Source organism: Myotis daubentonii, chromosome 11 (genome assembly GCF_963259705.1).
Source record: "Myotis daubentonii chromosome 11, mMyoDau2.1, whole genome shotgun sequence".
Lineage (NCBI taxonomy): Eukaryota > Metazoa > Chordata > Mammalia > Chiroptera > Vespertilionidae > Myotis > Myotis daubentonii.
The window spans coordinates 70,588,259-70,608,995 of NC_081850.1; the positions used below are offsets into that span (position 1 = coordinate 70,588,259).

The 20,737-nt window shown below is 46.9% G+C and overlaps 1 protein-coding gene across 2 annotated transcripts in view; it reads left to right on the forward strand.

Moving 5' to 3' along the window:
• ASTN2 (astrotactin 2) overlaps positions 1-20,737 on the forward strand; it is a 742,933-nt gene that overhangs the window by 709,642 nt on the left and 12,554 nt on the right. For both annotated transcript variants that reach the window (XM_059657840.1, XM_059657842.1), the window contains exons 21-22: positions 17,251-17,351; positions 20,009-20,192. In XM_059657840.1, coding sequence (XP_059513823.1) covers positions 17,251-17,351; positions 20,009-20,192 — 285 coding nt within the window. The remainder of the gene's footprint in view (positions 1-17,250; positions 17,352-20,008; positions 20,193-20,737) is intronic.

The window sequence follows — 20,737 nt, forward strand, 5'->3', positions numbered from 1 at the left end:
GGTGGGTGGACTGGCCGAGAAGCGGGAGAGCAGGAGTGTCTGGGTGCTGCCTAGTCCTTGGACCCGTCCAAACCTCCCGGGGCTGCTGCTGCAGGAAGGCACAGTTTTGTCTTCCAAGTCAAGGTGAACGCAGCACCAGGCGGCCTGGGCCCAGCGGTTCTGTGCTGGCGGCTCTATCACTCCGCCACCGCGTCTGTCCTTGACGAGAAAGCCCCCTCCCCACCCTCCTGGCGAGCATCACATTCGCTGAATGTGAAATGTGGGCCATACACCCTGCTTTGTCTTGCTTTCAAGGTTATTTTTGTAATAAGCTTTGCAACGTGTGAATTGATTGGCGTCAGGGATGCGCTCATTTGTTTGCTTTAATCACGAAGACGAAAATAAAATGCAGAAAGTACGGAGACGGTGTAATGAGCCGCCATGCAGGATGGATACCTGTCAGGATGCGGTCGCATTTGCTTCGGAGCCCTTTCTGGTCTCCTGACACAAACTAAACACACACCAGAAGGTGACAGTCTTGCCCCCAGCCGTCCTACTCTGCTCGCCCCTGCCTCCTAAGACACAGCCACAATTGTGTCTTAATGTATACTGGTGAAGTGAGGTTTTTCTTGTTTGCTTGTCTATGCGTTTGCTGGCTTTTCTGCTTTATTCTTTCCTTAGCCTCACGTGTCAGCTATTGAAACCACAGCTGCTTCCAGCCGGCACTTGCAGCTTTTGTTATTATTTGTTATTAATATTTATTTCATTTCTGTAACAGCCATGTATTTAAAAGTCAGGCACAGAAAGTCCCACTGGGTCTTATCTCTCTGGGAACCTTCCTCCCCCCACTTTTATGTCAATACCTGTACGAATAGAAATAAATATTTTAATAATGTATTCTTCCAATCTCCTGCTTACGCAAATTCTTACGTCTCTGAGAGCTTGTCCAGCCATGGCGAGGTCTTATCGGGGCCGGATGCCCCAACTGTGCCCAGCCAGGCTGTGTCCTTATTCTGGTAGCTCAAGGTTCCTCAGGCCACTGTGTCCAGTCGAGCGGAGAGGCTTATCTTCCTGGGCAAAGGGAGCTGGTTGGCGGCGGTGGCTCTGAGATATTAGACAAGGGCTGTGTGGGGTCGTCGGAGTTCACAGCCGTGATCAGACCTGATGGCTGGAGCAGGGAGGGGCTGCAAGGTGGGGAGTGTGCAGCCCTGGTGGTGGAGGCCACAGACCTGGGTTTGAATCCTGTATTCTGCCGCATCTCGGGCAGGTGTCCCACCAGAGTGACTGGCAGGCTCTGAGCCTGTTTCTGCAGCCTGCACCTGGGGGGACGGGGGACGGGGGATGGGGGTGAGACCGGCACCTCCCTCGCAGGTTCCTTGGGAAAACAGGGGTCCGGCTTGTGGCATCTGTATGCCTGACACTTACTTACCAGGCATGGTGGCTGATGGGAAGAGGTGGTAAGTTGGGTTATGTGGACGAGAAGAGAACAGGACAATGTAGCCCAGCAAGCATTGAAGGAGTGAGAGGAGGGGAAAAGCACTCAACACAGAGCAAAAATTGCTCGGTAGAAAAGCTCTCTGGGAACCCCACTGATAGTCTATGCCCAGTGGAGGGTGAGGCAAGGTGACATCTTTGGGGAGGGCATCATACTCTCAGCGCCCTTCGTTGTCCCCACTGTGAATCTACATCCTGCCTTGGAGGCAGGAGGCCTGCGGTCAAATCCTGGGTTTGCTTTGAACTTACTGTGTGACCTAGGGCCAGTTGATGGGCCTCTCTGAGCCTTAACCAAGGATTGAATGAGTGACTTGACCAGACTCTGTCCTGGTGCAGTGTCTCAGCTCGTGAGGAGCTTTGAGTTCGCCTTAGGAGCTCAGGGCTGACATAGGCAAGGCTCTCCTCGGAGCTTCCTGGGCAGCTGCCCAGCTCCCCTGCAGCCCCTCCCCCCGCCCCCCCTGCTTTGTTGGGAATCCTGCTGAGATATCACCAGGCCAAGTCCCATGTACTTGCATCATCACTAGCCTTTTATTCGCAGCCTGGATTGCAGAGTCTATGTGTAAGTCATGCTGTATGCACCACCTAACTTTACCTCTGTTGATCTGGCCTTTCTAAGTCTGTGAGGGGAACAGCTCCCAGCTCTTACCTAAGGGAGGACTTTGCCAGCCCCCTTACGTCTACTCTGAGTAGTTCTACCAGCACCTGATTTCCTATCATGTCCTGTTCACCATTGGTTCATGTGGACATGTCTTACCTGTTCATGTGTCTTTTGGATTAGGGCTGATGTGTTGCTCATTCATGGGGTGGAGGGTACTTGCAATACAGAGCATGCAGACTTGGGGTCAGGTGGGCTCTGGGATTGGAAACTGCTCTGCCACTGACAGCCCATGTGACCCAAGGATCTCATTTCTGCTCTCTGAGACTGTTTCTTTATCTGTAAATGTCAATATAGATAATATGATCTACTACTTAGGATTGTTGTAAAGAGCAAAGTAGATATTATATCGCCAATGATTGGCAATGATGATATCCGCATATGGAGATGGGTAGACATCTTGTCTGGTTAAGTAAATGAGGAGCCCCTTGGGAGGTAGGTTCTGGGTTTTTAGATTTCTTTTTAATCTCTTCTCACATAGTGTCCTCTGGGGCATAGGGTTGCTGGGCTGCACCTGCTTGTATAATAGCTTCAGCCAAGGCACTTGAGTGCACATAGGTTTCTAGAAATGCTGTAAAGTGAGCAAACAACTGTTTAAATCGACAAGAGGGACTTGCCTTCCTAAGTCTTTGAACTTGTGAAAGCTGTGATCCTCTTCTCCTTCTCTCTCTCCACCTCCTCCAAACCCCAGCTTTCCAGGGCAGAGTGTGGGGAAAAGAATCCACCCTTGCCCTGAGCAATGAGCATGTTATTTCTTATATTCTACCCCCGTCGACCCACCCACACATACATGCACACATGTGCATACACACACATAAGCACACATACAAACTATGCACAGACACATGAATATTCATATATATATCTTTATATTATCATTTATTCAATAACTATTTATTGAATACTTACCATGTGATCTAGCACAGTTTTGCCACTGGGGATAGATCAGTGATTAACCTTTGTTATTGTGAATTTTATATTTAAGTGGGAATGACAAACAAACAAAAAATTATAACAAACAAGAATATGGTACAATATATTTGCAGATCATAAATATCATGGACAAAAAATAGAGCTGGGTAAGTGGTATTCTAATGCACTCTAGGTGTAGCAGTTGGGATGTAGTTGAAATCTAAAAGGGAACCTGACCGAGAAAGAGGCACTGGCACAAAGATTTGAAGGAGGCTAGAGAAGAAACTGTAGAGAGAACATCAGGCAGTGGGAGGAGGCCAGGCAGGTTGCTGGGAGGATGCCCAAGGTTCAAGGTGAAGCCATGCTAGATTGAAAGAGTTGTTTGTTTGTTTTTATCAAAGAGACAGAAAATGCAGATGAGGACCATTAAAAATAGTTATTCTAACTAGGGATGGAGCTGTTAGCATCTGTCAAGAATTTGGCTGAGGGCATATTCTCTACTCTGAGGAGTCCTAGCTACTCTGTGCAGCAGGTGGAACTGTGTGTATTTTATTGACAAGGAAGCAGAGGTGGGAGGATGTGAAGTACTTACCTGGTGTCCCATAGCCCATGAGCAATAGAGATGATATTTAAACTCAGATGACGTTGACATGTAGAACTCTGCCCTAAGCTCCGCATCATACTCAGGTTTGGAGCAGTCCTGCTGCCTTCCTCAGACTCCTCCTACCTTTCCAAGTGCACCAAAGCCACCACGGCCCACCTCAGTGTCCATTGGAGGTCCCTGTTTCCCCTTTAAGTAACGCTTTCCAATTCCATGAGCAAGTACGGGGCTAAGGGTGGGGCAGAAGGTGTTTCTTCAAACTCAGAATTCAGAAAGCTACAGATAGAAGAGACCCAGGCACCAGTGTTCTGCCATGACACATTAGGGAGGCAGGGCCCTTTGAAGTGTACATAATTGTTGTTGTTGTTTTTCATAGAGCTTTTTGGATATCTTTTAGATCTAATTAACATACCTTGAAATTCACCCTTTTGAAAGTATACAATTCCATGGATTTTAGGATATTCACAGGGTTGTGAAACCATCTCAGCTAATTCCAGAACATTCTAATCCTCTGAGAAAGGAACCCCATACCTATTAACAGTCACTCCCATCGCCCCCCACCCTCCCCAGCCTGGCAACCACTAATCTACTTTCTGTCTCTAGGAATTGGCTTATTGTGGACATTTCATATCAATGGAATCATACAATATATGGCCTTTTCCGTCTGGATTCTTTCACTTCGTGCAAGGTTTCCGGATTCAGTGAAACTGTAGTGTGAATGAGGACTCTATTCATTTTTATGGCTGAGTAATATTTAATTGTATGGAAATACAACATTATGTTCTTCCATTCATCAGGTGATGATCATTTGAGTTGTTTTCCACTTTTTGGCTATTAAAAATAATGCAGCTATGAAAATTTGTGTACAGGTTTTTCTAGGGGCATATGTTTTCAGTTCTCTTGGGTATTTTCCTATGAACAGAATTTTTAAAGAGATTCTTCCTTCCCGTTGAATTTTCTTGGTGCACTTGTTGAAAATCAGGTGGTCATAAATGTCAGCTCATTTCTGGACTCTCAGTTTTACTCTATTGATCTATGTCTATCCTTATATCAGTATCAGACAGTATGGGTTAATGTAAATCTGTAGTAATTTTTGAAATCAGGATGTGGGAGTCTTTCAACCTTGTTATATTTTCCAAGATGATTTTGGAGTAGTTTGTCAATTTCTGCAAACAAACAAAATAAAACCAACTAGAATTTTGATAGGGATTGTATTGAATCTATAGATAAATTTGAGATTAATTCCATTTTAACAATGTTGTCTTTCCACCCATGAACACAGGATGTCTTTCCATTTACTTAGATCTTTTTAAATTTCTTTCAATGATGTTTTGTAGTTTTTAATGTATATATTTTACAGTCCTTCTGTTGAATTTCCCAAGTGTTTTATTTCAATGTAATTATTTCTTAATTTTATTTCCCGATGGCCTATTGCTAGTATATTGAGATATAGTTGACTTTTATAAATCTTTTAACATATATATAACCTTACTGAATTTTTTAAGATCTATTTTTGTGAATGCCTTTGTTTTTCTATATAAAAGATCATGTCATCTGCAAGTAGAGTTAGTTTTACATTTTCCTTTACGAGCTGGCTGACTTTTATTTCTCTTTCTTGCTTAATTGCCCTTACTAGAACCTTCAGAACAATGTTGAATAGAAATAGTCAAAGTGGACATTCTAGTCTTATTCCTGATCTTAGGGGGAAGCGTTCACTCTTTCCCATTAAGTATGATGCTGACGATGGGTTTTCCACAGATACCCTTTACCACGTCTGGGAAGGTCCCTTTATTTATAGTTTGTTGAGTGTTGTTTGTTTGTTTGTTTGTTTTTAAATCATGAAAGGGTGTTGGGTTTTGTGAAAGCTTTTTCTTTGTCTGTGGAGATAATCATGTAACTTGGGTCCTTTTATTCCATTAATACAATGTATTATATTGGTTGACTTTCATATGTTGAATCTTGTGATAAATCCCACTTGGTCATAGTGTACAATTTTTTTTACATGTTATTGGATTGTGTTAGTATCTTGTTGTGTCTGTATTTATAAGGGATATTGGACTTTTCCTGTGGTGTCTTTGTCTGGTTTTGGTATCAAAGTAATACATACTGCCTTCATACAATTTTACTGTTTTGGAAGAGTTTGTGAAGGGTTGGTAATTAATTGGTGTTAACATTTGCTAGAATCACTGGTAAATTCATCTGGTACAGGAAGCAAGGTCCATGGGGAAGTTCATAGTGTTGACCAGGGGGCAAAGGTAGGGGAGCCCAGGGTTCAGACCCAACTCAGCCAGCGTTCACTGTGTGCATTGTCTCTGGTTCTCATACTACTACTGTTGTCAAAATGTAACAGATGAAGAAACTGAGGCTCAGAGACTTGGTGGGACTTCCCTACACACCCAGTGGCTGAGCTGAAGCTCTAGCTCAACCTTAGGGACAACAATGGCCTTATTGCTTATAACACCCTCTGGAGGATTACCTTTGTCCAGGGGGTTGATTTTCAAGACACATTATTACCACGTTACCTGACATGGGTACCAGAAATAAGCAAGACCAGCAAGATAACACTGACTGTACCAAGCACTGTCCTAGGTGTTTTCTGTGTTCTTCCTCACAACAATCTGGGGAGTCAGGTATTGTTGACTTCCTTTTACAGGTATGGAAACCGAGGCTCTCAGAGATGATGGGAATAGGAAATGGAGATGTGATACAAATTGAGCCCTTTAGACTCCAACTGCAGACTTGTTCTTTCTGCCCACACTCATCCCTCCACCCACAGGAGAAAGCACAGCTCACACAGGATGTGGAGACTGAGCTTAATGTGAACTAAATAAGAATCATCCTGCCCATAGTGTTCCCTAACTTAACGTCCAAGAGTAAATCCAAATTGGTGGCCTCTGCTTGGCCTCCTCTCTTCTGGACGTGGCTTTGGCAAAACACAGTCTCAAAAGGCACCATGTAGGAAGAGAGAGACCTTAGGGTAAGGAGAAAGGGGGGTACGGGTGATGGTGTTCCTGTACTGAGAACTCCTTCTTGTCAAAAGTTAGGAACATGGAGTTCATCCTCCTAGTAAACTAACCTCCTCTGAACTGTGACTCAAGACCCCGTTGGGACCAATGAATACCTAATAATTCTATCTATTTGGAAACAGCACTGGACTTGAGTTAGGAGACCTATGCCAGCGCCTGGCTGAACTATATCCGTGCAGCCTTTGGAAAAGTCAATTCAAATTTCCATGGCTCACTTGCCTCCTTGTAAAATGGATTTAATAACACACACCCCTCAGGCACTTGTAAAGAGAACAGAAGACGACTGTATAAAAGCTCCCAGGACTGGGTCTGATACAGAGTAGGTGCCCAGGAAACGTTTGTGGAACCTCTAAGCCACTTTCACATCCATAATGACCATTTGGCCCTCATAGCATCCCTGTGGGGTTATCTAGAGGTACCTGAGGCACAGAGAGATCAAACAGAGCTCGTTAACAATAAGGTTAAACCTATAAGTCATGCCCTCTGTCTCTCAATCCAATGTACTTCCAAGTTATGCTTTCCTGCAAAATATTTCTGAAATCACTTGAAAATTATTGGTTTTTATCTGAGTTTTAGAGTCTGTCCAATACACAATAAAGATAAGAAAAAGGCCACAATCTGCTTTAAAGATCCCAGGACTACAAGTTGAGGTAGAATAGTCAGGCATTCCATGCTTAATTCATTCCTTGACTTGAAACCATAAAATTAGTCTTTGTCCTAAAACAACCCATCAAACAATGAACACCCTCCAACTTTGTGTTATCATTTATTCCCTGAAAATAAAAAAAGGGAATATGGAGGATGAGAAGGGGATGGAGAAGAAGAAAAGGAAGGACAATGACAAGGACTGCTGTGGGAAGCCAAGTAAAGTGCTAACCTGGATTTTTCTTTCATGAGGGGTCAGGTTGTACTTGGCAGGTGAATGAATGAACTTCGACAGATCATTTGCATAGTAGTTGTATATTCAAATCCTTTGGCATATTCACTCTAAGGCTTTTGGGTAGGGAGGGTAAGGATCATCAACCATTTTTTTTTTAATAGGAAAAACTGAGATTCTTGTAGGTGGTTGACATTCCTGTGGGGTACAGCTGATGGAGGATCCAGGTAGCCTGTGTGTCCCACGCTTAATCTGGTATTTTAAAAAAGGAAGAAGGGACACACCTGAAGCCAACTTGGGTAGGGGCAAGAATACATTTTTACTGAAGTGCTCATAGCCCTGCATCCCATTTTGTGTGCACTTGGCCATCCCCCTGTTCTTCTGTGAGCTCCCGGAAAGCAAGGACTACGCTCATTCTCCATGAGAGCGTCTCCCCTGCCTAGTAGAGTGTCGGGTGCCTAGTGGAGTGCCAGGCGCCTGGCATGTTTTCATTGGTACAGACACACGCTGCTGTGGTAACCATTTACTCCTCACTCATGTATTGGAGATATACCCAACCTGCTTTAATTGAAAATCAATGTGTATTTATTTAATTTTAAATGTCACCACTATAACCATCCATTTCTGAGTTCCTGGCACTGTGAATTTTAGGTGTCTAGCCCTGATTCTAGATTGCTCTTGTCTGTGCTTGAGCTTAGCACCAACATTGGTTTTAGACTTGGCCCCCACTCAGAGCTCTCTTTGCTGCCACACCCACCAAAATTCTTTACCTGTTACAGCTCATGAACTTGGAGGGATTAAAGGGAGTGCCAGTGGGGGGAGCTGATGTTTAGAGTCCAAACACAGACGGACTCACCTTTCTCCCAGGAAGGGTCTCCCAATCATGCCTCAGACAGGGCTGTTTTCAAAGTAGAAGCCAGGACCTGAGTCCTTAATACCATGGCATCCTCTCTGTGCTGGACACTAGAATTCAGTATTTATCTTGGTAGAAAGCATGAGTTGATGCTCGAGATGTGAGATAAGAAGGTTGTTTTTTGGTGCCGGGAGTGGGCGGGCTGCCTATGGAGCCGGGCAGGGTCCATTGTCAGGTCTCACTTTGACACTCCTGGACGAAAAGACAAGAGAGATATTTTGCCTGGTGGCCAGCACCCAGCTAGGGAAAACTGGACATGGGAATTCTGGCAGCCGGTCCATACATACCATCTTCCCAGTGCCCTCATGCCCAGGCTGGGAAGCCCAGGGCAGTGCCCAGGGTCACGCTGCTCATTCAGTGTCTGAACCCACCTGGAGTTCAGATCTTCGGCAGGTGGTTTGGGCATTAGACCTGGAAACAGAAGGGCTTTGTGTCCTTGGACAGTTATCCGAACTCAATGAGCCCATGTGTGAAACAGGAATGATTTCTAACACTGGGATCAAACACGATAACATGAGCAAACGATCTTATGTTAAGTACTGTCCAAGCTCTAACCACGGTCAGTGCACTTCTCTCTACAGTTTAGGCAAGTGAGCCGTGTAGTCTCTATCGCAGTTACTCAGTGCTGCCCTGTCTTGTGAAAGCGCCCACAGAACATACACTGTAAGTAAATGAGTGTGGCAGTGGTCCATTCAAACATTATTGACAAAACAGGCAGCAGACCCAGCCTGGCCCATGGGCCACAGTGTGCTTGCTGACCCTGCTCTAGATGCATCAGTTACCATTGGTGACACAACAAATGACCTTAACATTTAGCAGCTTAAGACAACCATTTGATTATGCTGATGGATTTTGTGGGTCCGGCATTCAGACAGGGCACAGCAGGTTGGACTGTCTTTGCTGGGTGAAGTCTGGGGCCTTATGATTGAAAAGTTAGGGGTGACTTGGCTACTTGGGCTGAAATTACCTGAAGGCTCCTTCTTACATCCATCTGGAGCCTGGGCTTGGATGAGCCTAACATGGGGACCCTGAAGCACCTGGAGTAGCTGTTCCATGTGGCATGGCTTCTTCACCCTGGGATGTCTTTCACAGAGTCTCAGGGCTCCACACGGGAGTGTTTCAGCGAGCAAGGTGGAAGTCTCGTAGCCTCTTATGACCCAGACTCAGTCGTCACCCCATGTCTCTTCTGCTGTATTCTATTAATCAAAGTGCTTGTGAACTTGCCCACATTCAAGGTAAAAGGACATACAGCATCCTCCGCCTCTCAGTGGGAGCAAGGTCAAAGAATTGGGGGAGGAGCTCATTTTAAGACCATCATAGAAGAGATTAACAATTTAAGCAACACGCAGGTGTGTTTTGAGTTCCTTATCCCACTAATATCCCTTTGAAGGTGGTAATAGTATCATCCACAGTTTAAAGATAAGAAACACTGAAGAACAGAGAGGTTATTTAACTGCCCAAGGTCATAAAGGCAGTAGGTGGTAGAACCAACATTTGAACTTGGGTAGTTCTAACCATGCTCACCATACCCTGCTGCATTGTGGTCATGGAACGAGAATGCTCTTTCTACTCCTCGGGCAGAGCAGGATTCAGACCCCGAGTCTTTGGACTGCTGGGGGCCTAGCAAGTTTCCCAACTAGCCAATAATCAACTACAAACATTCTTACGCACCTGCTCGAGGTCCAGGCTGTTCTGTGCACCATGTGTAGGCAAAGGGAAGAGGGATGGTATTCAGTGTTGTTCATAAGAAACCTAACATATGGGGCGAGGGGATTGAATTCTGATTTAATTCTCACAACCCTATGAGCTAGAACCTTTGTCCCTAGTTTACAGATAAGGAAACCAAGGCCCAGGGTTAAGTTGCTGCTTGCCCAGTAGCTAATGCCATGGAGATTAGAACCCATCTGACATTCAAGCACATGTTCTGTGCCATATGCTGCGATAGAGAAAAATCTGGAATGGAAAACTCTGTCTTTTTCTGAGGGAAAACCCCCCAGTCCCTAGAAGAGTGTCAGATCTAGCCTGTCCCTCAGAGCTGATCCTGGTTTAGTTCTCTCACTGTGAGGACAGGAGACCGAGACCCAGAGGAGGGCGGCTGGGTACCTCTGGCCATCCAGCTGCCCAGCCCTGAGCTGAGCCACCAAGCTGTGCTGGGAACAGCAGGAGGGGAGTGATGGTGGTTGAAAGGTGGCGGGGGTGGGGGGAGGCAGTGAGGTTGTGGCGGGGAGGGGGGGGGGGGCAGTGAGGTTGTTTGCCAAAGCCGGGGGGCGGGGGGGAGCAGCATTTTACAAGACCAGGGCTTCTGGCCTGGAAACATCTGTTTCCCTTCAAATCAGCGAGGAGACTTTTGCCTCCCCAGAATGCCTAAATCATGTGGCGGCTGGGGAAGAGCAGGCGTTGGCCTGGAGACTTCAAACGCATTCCCCCGTACTCTCGGGGACCGTCCTGACGCGGGCCTCAGGGGCCCTGTCTCGGCTCTTACCCCCTGTCAGATCCGTGAGAAGCTCTCACTGCCAATTAACTTCTCAGTTTCATTCTCTCACCCCTGCTGCGTGCGGGGCCTGGGGTCTTGGATGGGACCAACAGCAGCTTCCTCCCCACCCACCTCCTCTCATGTCCACCGGGACAGCTTGCTCTGGGTGAGGGAGTCAGGCCCTGGGCCGTGGCATCATAATAACACTGTTTAGAATAATGCCCACCGCCGTCTCGCATGGAGGGCTAGCACATGCCAGGCATCATGGCGAGCACTTCCATACCACATTTCATTCATTCCAAAGAGGACCCTACAGAGCGGGATTGAATAGTACGATTCGTATTGTACAGGTGGGTAAACTGAGGCAAGGTCTCACAATACACAGGGAGCCAGAAGTTAAAACCGCATCGCCTGATTTCAAAGCCGTGCTTTCAGCTGTTCCCTTCTTCTGCCTCCTGTCACGGCCCTTCGGTGTCATCACATTTTGTTCCTATTACAGATGGAAAAACTGATATCCACACAAGGCAACCACTGCCTCATAGTTGACTGCGGCACTCATTCAGTCTGTCATTCATTCTGGAAAGTATTTGCCAGGCACCTCATGGTTTAGGTAGCTGAGCCTGGGGTGGAGGTGGATAGAGGTGGGTCCTGAAGATATTCACTTACTCGTGGGGCAAGAGACAGGTGTATGGGCACTGGCCTGCCCGGATGGCATGTGTTCTAACGGGGTCTCTTGCAGGGAGAAAGGCTTTCCGGAGGAGATGAAGTTTGATTGATGCCTCCAGGACAAGGTGGCGAGGGTCCAGTGGAGAAGGGACAGGGTGGCCCCAACAGAGGGTACAGCATGTGCAAAGGCAGAGGTGGAATCCGTGTTCTAGAATCATTGGCAGCTGGATATGATCCTGCTATGGATCAGAGTTGCAAACAGATTGGTAAATGAGGGTAGATGCGTGGCCAGAGTTCATTTGCAACTCAGTGATGATTACTGTTCCATGAATGGACATGATGAAGTGGCACTAAGGGCCCCTGGTAAGGGGTTTAGACTTTGTCTTGAGGATGTTGGAGAAACATGGGCGATACTTTGCGTTTGACTAGTCAGTCCCAAGGCACTTCCCCAAGGCTTGAAATCCCAGTACACTAAGACCCTCTTGCCTTAGGCATCTGTGCAGAAGCTGGGACGTGGACTCAGGGTTTCAGCCACCTTGGCCAGTGTTCTTTCTCCTGAAACAAGATCAGAGGGTTTGAGCCCAGAGTGCCAGGTTCCTACACAGCCCAGCGCACTTCATCCTTGGAGCACCTCTTTTATAATTCAAGTGCTCACGGGCGCAATGGGACCAAAATCGGCCGTCGAAGAAACATGAGGAGGAGTTGGAAAAGCCAGTGTGGGTCCTTGTTCAAGTCTCTTTCCTTCCTGGGCTTCAGTTCCCCCACTGTAACATTAGGCTGTGGAGTTTATAATGGCTCAGGAGTCCTAGTTCAAATTTCATGGCTCTCAGCCTGTCCCAGGGGGGCAAAAAGAAAATGAAAGAACTGAGCAGAAGGCAGCCGGCACCCTGCTGGATCCCTGAGAAACGCAGAGGCCTGGCTGCTCCCTCTCAGTCGCTCTCTCTCTCCCCGCTCACTCTACTCTACAGTGAGCGTGGACGTGGGTCTGTTTCTCTCTCTCCCTCTCCCTTTCCCTCTTCCTTCTCCCCGTCAGGGGCCGCCACACTCTTCCCTTCACAAAGGGCCCCCCAGGCCCGGCCTGGTCCCCTAACAGCTTTCAGATGTGTCTCTGGAACAGTTCTTCAATTACAGCTGAGACAGGCAGAAAGCGTATGGCCTTGTGACTTTTGACCCAGGCCTGTGAGGTTGACATCTTCCTCTTTCTCCACCCCTCTGCCCCCGCCGGCAGGGTGGCCCAGGCCGCCTCCATCCTGGGCCTCCCCTGACACCTTCGGTTACTCTCATAACACAAACAGCCGCTACCTCTTAGGGAGCAAGGATTGAACCAGGCCTGTCCCGATCATTATATCGTTGAGTCCTGATCCGCAATGTGTGAGATGTGGATAATGTCACCCTATTTGACAGGTGCAGAGACCGAGGCTCAGGGAAGGTGAAGGGGAAAGCAAGAATTCTCCCCAGGTTTTATAACCCGAAAGCCTGAGACTCCTTCCCAACATGCCGTTATTCATGCTGCCTAGCTAAGCAGAGAGGTGACCCTGGACCCTCTCGGTGGAGGAGATGTATTGCAGAAGCACCATGGAAACCTACATAGCCAATGGGGAAGCAGAGTTAAAGAGAATCCACCTCCTCATGCCTGGGCTCATTCACAGAGTCCACTCACTGCAGCCTTTAATGTTTCCCTCCATTGAAACGCATCCCCTTCTCTCCCACTCAAAGAAAGCATTTTTCAAACGTGTACTGTTGCACAAATAAGTGCTGTTATATGGTCTATATAAAAATCTGTAACTCACAAGCCCCTTCTCACACATCCTTCCGCATGGTCCTCCTAGAGACAGCCTCGCCCTGTTCCCATATTGTTGAGGCAGAAACTGACACTGAGAAATGAGATGTGCCAGGCTGGAGTCCCTTCATTTACTCAAATACTTACTGCATGCCGACCATCCACACAGTGCTGGGTTCCATGCCAGGGACGCGGCAGTGCCCAGGCTGAAGTGCACACCCAGGCTGGGGCTTGGATCCCGCCTCCTCCACTTTCTAGATGGGTTATGGTATGGGTAGTAAGGACTTCTCAGTGTCACCCAACCCTGTCCTGACCCCCCCTACTTTGCTACTTATTTTCACATCCTGAAGTTCCTTTGCGATCTTGCTTTCAGTCCCTCCCTCCGCAAGGTTTCCCAATCTGAACTCACCTTGCAGAGCCCTTACGTTTCACATCCACGCACACTGTGCTGTGAGGTGGACAGCAGCCTCCTGTCACCGATGCCTGATGCCGTAGACGCGCCCCGCCTGTGAGTCACTTGGTAGCCGCCGGGTATCAGATCCACTCTCATGGTGTCACAGTGCTTGTTACTCTCATTTTACTTCATAAAGGCCCCAAAGCACAAGAGTAGTGATGCTGGCAATTTGGACGTGCCAAGGAGGAGCCATAACATGCTTCCTTTAATTAAAAAGGAAAAAGTTCATAACTTAACAAGGAAAGAAAAAAAATCGTATGCTGAGGTTGCTAAGAATAAACCTTCTATCCATGAAATTGCCTAAAAGATCTTATTGTAGGTACGCACGTGTGGAAAAACATTGTACGCGTAGAGTCAGGTACTATCTGCAGTTTTAGGCATCCACTGAGGGCCACAGAACATACCTCCCTTAGGTAAGGGGGACTATTGTGCAATATGGTTAAGAACATAATCTTTGGATTCAGGCAGATCTACATTCTGGTCCCCTGTTGCTACTTAATATGTAATAATAGGTCAATTACTTACATCTTTGCAACCAATGTCCTTATCAGCAAAATGTAAACAATCACAGTACCCAGCTCATAATAATGGAATAATGCATGTAAATGGCCCAGTACCTGTGAGCACTCTTTAGCTGGCAGCCATGCCTGGCGTTACAACGGGGCAGTGTGCTGGGTTCCCTGCACCTGAGCTGACAATTGTGCAGGGAAGGACTGTTTTCTTCCTGATTCACATACGAGGAGACTGGGATCACAGAGGATAATCAACTAGCCTAAGGCATGAAGCTAGTGAGCACCACTCCAGTGGATGCCCATTGGGCTGCAAGGTTCCTCCTGCTTCCGCACAGCATGCCACCAGGGCTCTGGGCGATCCCTCCTCCACCCCTTGCCCAAGGCCCTCTGCAGCCAGAGGGCTCAGTGCTGACATTCCTGTAGTGCGAGGAGGTGTCTCTGTGGGCCTGTGAACGTCCCAGTGGCATGTCCCATTGCAGCCGAGGATGTGGAACATGTATGGTCATGGGGTTCGCTGCCAGCTTGGCTTGTGGCATCATAGATACATACCTGGCCTGATGGACTGATAAATTCCTTTGTGCACCAAGAATGTCAGCTTCCTACTGCTTGCTATTTCAACTGGGGAGGCAAAGAGAGGACGTTGCTACTGTACTGTCTCAATTACAATGAGATTCCGTATTAATAGTAAGGAGTAGGTTAGAAACATATTTCTGGGATGGGCTAAGTATGTCCCAGTTCTTTAAAAGAGAACTTGGGCTGTTTTAAAGAGGTTTACACACACACACACGACAAATGGTCTTTTATCCATAAAGATACTGGCTTCTGCTTACTGTGACCCTTGTACCAAGAAGTTCTGATTCACGGTGTCTTTTGTAAAAACATCCTTTGGGGCATCAGACCACCAGGTATCCATGCTTGGAGGGCCCGTGTAGATCACCCAGTCCAGATCCCCAAAGCCAGCAAGGGTAGACGTGGAGCAGCAAGAGTTGAGAGTCCAGGGCATGGCTTTAAAGTAAAACAGACCTGGCTACAAGTCCTGGCTCTTCTCTTTATCTAGCCTTGTGACTTGGGACAGATTGCTTCATTTTTTTTTTTATTTTTTTTTGATCTTCAGTTTTCTCTTCTAAAAGATGGAGACAATAAATGCGATTATTTATTTTAAATAGAAATGGCACTGCCTCATTATAGTTGGAGCTAGGTGAGCGTACCAAAGGGAATTATATGTATACAGAGCTGGTATCCACAGACCTTTGGCCGGCTGACAGTTTTTAAATTCATGGGCTTTGGAGTCGGACAAACCTAGGCTTAACCCGCCAGTCCCAGGAATTCCTCTGTGGTTCTGGGCAAGCTACTTCCTCTTCCTGACCCTCATATAAAATAGAGTAATAGTGGCTATTTTTTAGGATTGTTTGGGGGAATTAATAGTAAAAATGCAGGTAAAACTGCTCAGCTCAGTGCTTGACACATATTAAAGTCTTGGTACATATTAATTAAGTTGTAAAATAAACTCATTTATTAAGTGCCTAACATCTGCGGTCAATCAGGGCTCATCATTCTGCAACTTGGAGACCGTAGTCTTAGCCCTTTTTATATAACATGAGGTGAGCTGAGGTATTGGGGAAGGAGGGGAGGAGAGAGGCCCCCTGAGACCACAGTTTCTTCTACTTGACCCCGGGAAGCCTCTTCCCACGCTCGCTACCGCCTCTGCCCTTGAAGACAGATGAAAGAGGACGGCATGACAGAGACAAGACACTCAGATGCTCAGTAGTCCTATTCAGGTTACTCCTGGCCTTCAAGGCTCCCCTCTTCTTGGAAGTCTCTTTAGACTTTGTTTAAACCACAGAACGTTGCGATCTGGAGGTGTGAAGGTTCAGAGAGCCTTCTCAAGATAGGCCAGAGGGTAGGGACTGCTCCAGAAAGAATTCTGTGCGCTGGATTGGACCCAAATCTACCTGGTTCATGGTTTCCAGCTCTTTTCTTTTAAAGCCACACTGTCTGTCTGCATCCCCTAGCACAGCATGGAGCCTCAGGTGACATCATGGAAAGGTGGGGACATGCCTTGTACCTAGAATAACACTGAGACTCCCACAGGTGCCCACTAACCTTGCACCTCACATCGTTTTACTAAAGCCACACCCGCTGCCTATTCCTCCAACAGCCTGGGCTCCTTCTCTCCTCGGGGCCTTTACTTACTGCTCTCCCTGTCTGGAAGGCTCTTCCCCCAGGTCTTCCTCCTGTAAGCCAGTTGCTTCTCATTATTTGGTTCTCAGCCCAGTCCTGCTCTCCACCTGAAGTCCTCCGTGGACAGCACTGTCTAAAGCACCCATGTTCCCCTCCACATTAGTCTTCTTCACTTTCTCCTATTATATTACTTCTCACATTTACCATTAATAGAATATTTTGTTTACTTTTTGATTTGCTTTATGCATGCAGGGACCTTGAATCTCTTGCTCATCTTTATAACCTGAGCACCTTCCTACAATAATTCCTGGTACACACTTAATGCTCAATAAGTTAAATAAATGAATGGAGTAAGGTAGGTGAGTGTACCCAGCTATCTAGGATAGCATGGGGCTTCACTTCTCAAGTGCTCTGTTCCTCAGTAGCTATGAGTCCATGGAAAGATGCACAGTCTAAGTCTCGGTTTCCTCGGGGGTGAAACGCAGGCGATAATAATCCCTGCCTTCCAGGTTTGCTTGCTTGTAAATAAAGAGATTAAGTGCAAAGGGCCCAGGAGGCAGTTGGTGCTCAGTAAATGGTTTACAATGATCTTTTTTAGGAAATCACTTCTCCTGCAGCCTGAGTGTTCCCGACCACACCTGTGCTGTGGTCCGGGTTCCTCTTTGCTTTGCTTATCCGGGGCCTCAGAAGCCACAGCCCGGTGCTCTGTTTTCTTGCTGTGCTGCAGGTTCACTCTGTACGCTGTGGACACACGGGGGAGGCACTCAGAGCTCAGCACGGTGACCCTGAGGACAGCCTGTCCACTGGTGGATGACAACAAGGCGGAAGGTAGGTGACCCATTTCTTTACTTTCCAGGGGACTCCCATATTGTCTCTAACTTTTGTACCCAACAGTCACTAACCACCACCTCTTTCCTGCCCCCCCACATCTATTGGCATTGGGAGAAGAAAGTAAAGGAACTGAGGGAGTAGGAACATGGAGCTAAATTCATCAAAGCCATAAAAGAAACCCAGAATGGGCCACAATATCTTTGCCAGTGGACAGACCTGCTCCTCTTTTATAGAGTTTGTCTGTGTTTTGATTCCAAGTCAAGCAATGATGGAGAGGAAGAGGCCCATGGCTGTATCCTGGCCCTTTGCCTGCACTTCTTTGAGATCAGTCACTTTTGTTCATTTCAGTCTATGCTGCAGCTGGCAGAACAGTGGCACCAAGAAGACCACTTTGCCAGGGCAGACCAGCAGCCCCCAAACGACAGATGAGCAGATTACTCAGAGACAGTTTGACTGTGCAAAAGAGGGCTAAAGGGCCCCTGGCTTTAATAGCCAGAGCAGCCTCTATTGCCTGCCTCGTTGGGCCTTTATTGGAATTTTTATCTTTAGATACAATCAGGTGAGTAATCTTGGGAGGACACATGTTTACATTGTCCTCTAGGCAAGGGCATCCAGGGATTAAGCATAAGGATTCCAGTAAACACCCGGGGGTCTGCATATGCACAGGCTTGTTTGGAAAGGTCAAGGAATAATTTGGGGCGCCGCCTTTGACACTCCCCTGTCGGAATTCCGATAAACAGGGCAGGTGGCCTTCCACACACTTCCCTTTTTCTCAGAATGTCCTCCTTACAACTTTCCAACCAGGTCTCTTGTGCTCCCCAACACCACTTCAGCTTGCTGTACCGGTGTAGACATCACTGGCTGGTCACAGCACACTCTCCCATCCAGCTCGGGGGGGGGGGGGGGGGCTCACAATCCTCTGCAGCATAGAGCTACAATGAGCGAGCGGTACTATCAGTCAGAGTTCACACACAAGAGTAAACCTTTTTGCTGCTCCTATTCCGTGGAATTGTAAATATCAGGCAAAACACCTGACAAAATAGAACCAGTCAATCAGATCCACCGTACACGTCATTCCCGGGCAACGTGTAGATGCAGCCTCTACGTCAGGACTGGCAAAGATGTGATAGCAGCTCACGCCCTGCTGGTTCACTTCAGGCTGCGCAAGTGCTTTCTCAGGCCCTGGCACAGCAGTGCAGGAGACGCGGAAACCTCCTCTTCGGAGTTCATGCTCCACAGGGAGAGAGAGACATTTCTCCAAGAGGCTGGATACCAAATGCTCTGTGCGCAAGTAGGCAAGAGGAAACGGTGAGCTGCTGAGTCTCAGAGGCAAAGGGACTTGAGACGCTTTCCTGAGAATTTCATTAATTCTACTTTAAAATAACGCAGCCCAGTGGGAGTGGCTCAGTTGGTTGAGCGTTATCCTGTACAGCGAGAGGTTGCATGTCCGATTGCCTGTCAGGGCACATACCTGGGTTGTGGGTTCAATCGCTGGTCGGGATATGTATGGAGGGCAGCCAATCGATGTCTGCCTCTCTCTCTCTCTCCCTCTCCCCCCACCTTCCTCTCTCTGGGTGTGTCTTTAGATGAGGATTAAAATAAATAAAAAAAGATACCTTAAAATAATACATTCACATTGTTAAAAAATATAAGAAAAATAAAAATCAGAGTAGAAAATAAGGCAAAGTAAATGCACCCCCCATTTCTCCTAGAGCAGTGGTTCTCAACCTTCCTAATGCCGCGACCCTTTAATACAGTTCCTCATGTTGTGGTGACCCCCAACCATAAAATTATTTTTGTTGCTACTTCATAACTGTAATTTTGCTACTGTTATGAATCGTCATGTAAATATCTGATATGCAGGATGTATTTTCATTGTTACAAATTGAACATAATTAAAGCATAGTGATTAATCACAAAAACAATATGTGATTATATATGTGTTTTCCAATGGTCTTAGGCGAGCCCTGTGAAAGGGTCATTCGACCCCCAAAGGGGTTGCGACCCACAGGTTGAGAACCACTGTCCTAGAGGCAGCTGTTGTTAGCAATGACTTGGAGACATACATAAATTTTGATCAGTCTTCAAAGATACAAAGACATGCTTTCTACTCAGGAGAGCTGCCTATTAAGGTCCATTGATTGGTAGGAATGGAGGGAGGAGTATGAATGGTCATGAATGGCAAGTGGAAGATTCTGGATTTCCTTTGAACGATTATTGAATGAGGACCTGTCAGACCTGATCACAGAAACATGCTGGGAAAATGGCAGAGGGGAGACAGAAATAGACTATTAAGATGAGCCCAAGACAGTTTACTTAAGCCTCTGTACTTGCTTTAATGTTAAATCACATGCACAAAACTTATGTTAATAATGAATCTTGCTGTTATGAGCACTAACTTTGTGCCCAGCCCTGTGTCAAGTCCTTCACATCCAGTTTTTAATTTAGTCCTCAGAGTAGACGTTGTTATCACTAATTGAAAGGAATACTGAACACAGCTAGTTCCTGACACGTTCAGGATAGAACTGAGGTCTGTCTGCCCCCAAGGGCCATGCAAGTCAATCCCTGCATGGATATGCCTCCCTTGTTGCAAAGCATGTCTCCATCCTCACTGTTCCCTACTGTCCAGTGATCTGTGCCTTCTTCCCCCTCAGAGATAGCCGACAAGATCTACAACCTGTACAATGGGTACACAAGTGGAAAGGAGCAGCAGACGGCCTACAACATGCTGATGGAGGTCTCAGCCTCCATGCTGTTCCGAGTCCAGCACCACTACAATTCTCACTATGAGAAGTTCGGGGACTTCGTCTGGAGGAGCGAGGATGAGCTGGGGCCCAGGTATGCACATCTGAGTGTGAGTGGAGGGGTACATTCTTCTTGCTTTCATTACACTTGACTGGACCCTTTTCCCGTAGGCTGAGAATGGGCTTTATCAAATAAAGAAGGGTTGCACTCACCTTGGTCATGTTGGGGCTACATAGAGATGGGACATGGGAGGGAGAAAGACTCTTGGAATCTTAGCTTCTTGGACTCCTGGGTTGTCAGATAAGAGAGAAACATCAGTACTCTTCTGATTTATCACTCCCCTTACCCAACTTCCACCTCTGATTTTAGAGACGGGAAACTTGGGCTCCTTGAGGGGCTATGTCCTAACCGAGATCACGGAGAGGTACCGTTGACAGGCCATGGCCCCTAATCCAGGGCTCTTCCATAAGAAATCTGAGATGTTCTGGAATGAAGTCCAATAGTGACCGTGACTAAATACATTCGTAACACATAGTAAGGTATGCTTTTTGTCACCAGCAGTTATTGTCAACCACTGTTCTAAGTGCTATGGAGGATTCAAACATAACTAAAATGTAGTTGCCACCTTCTGAAGCTTC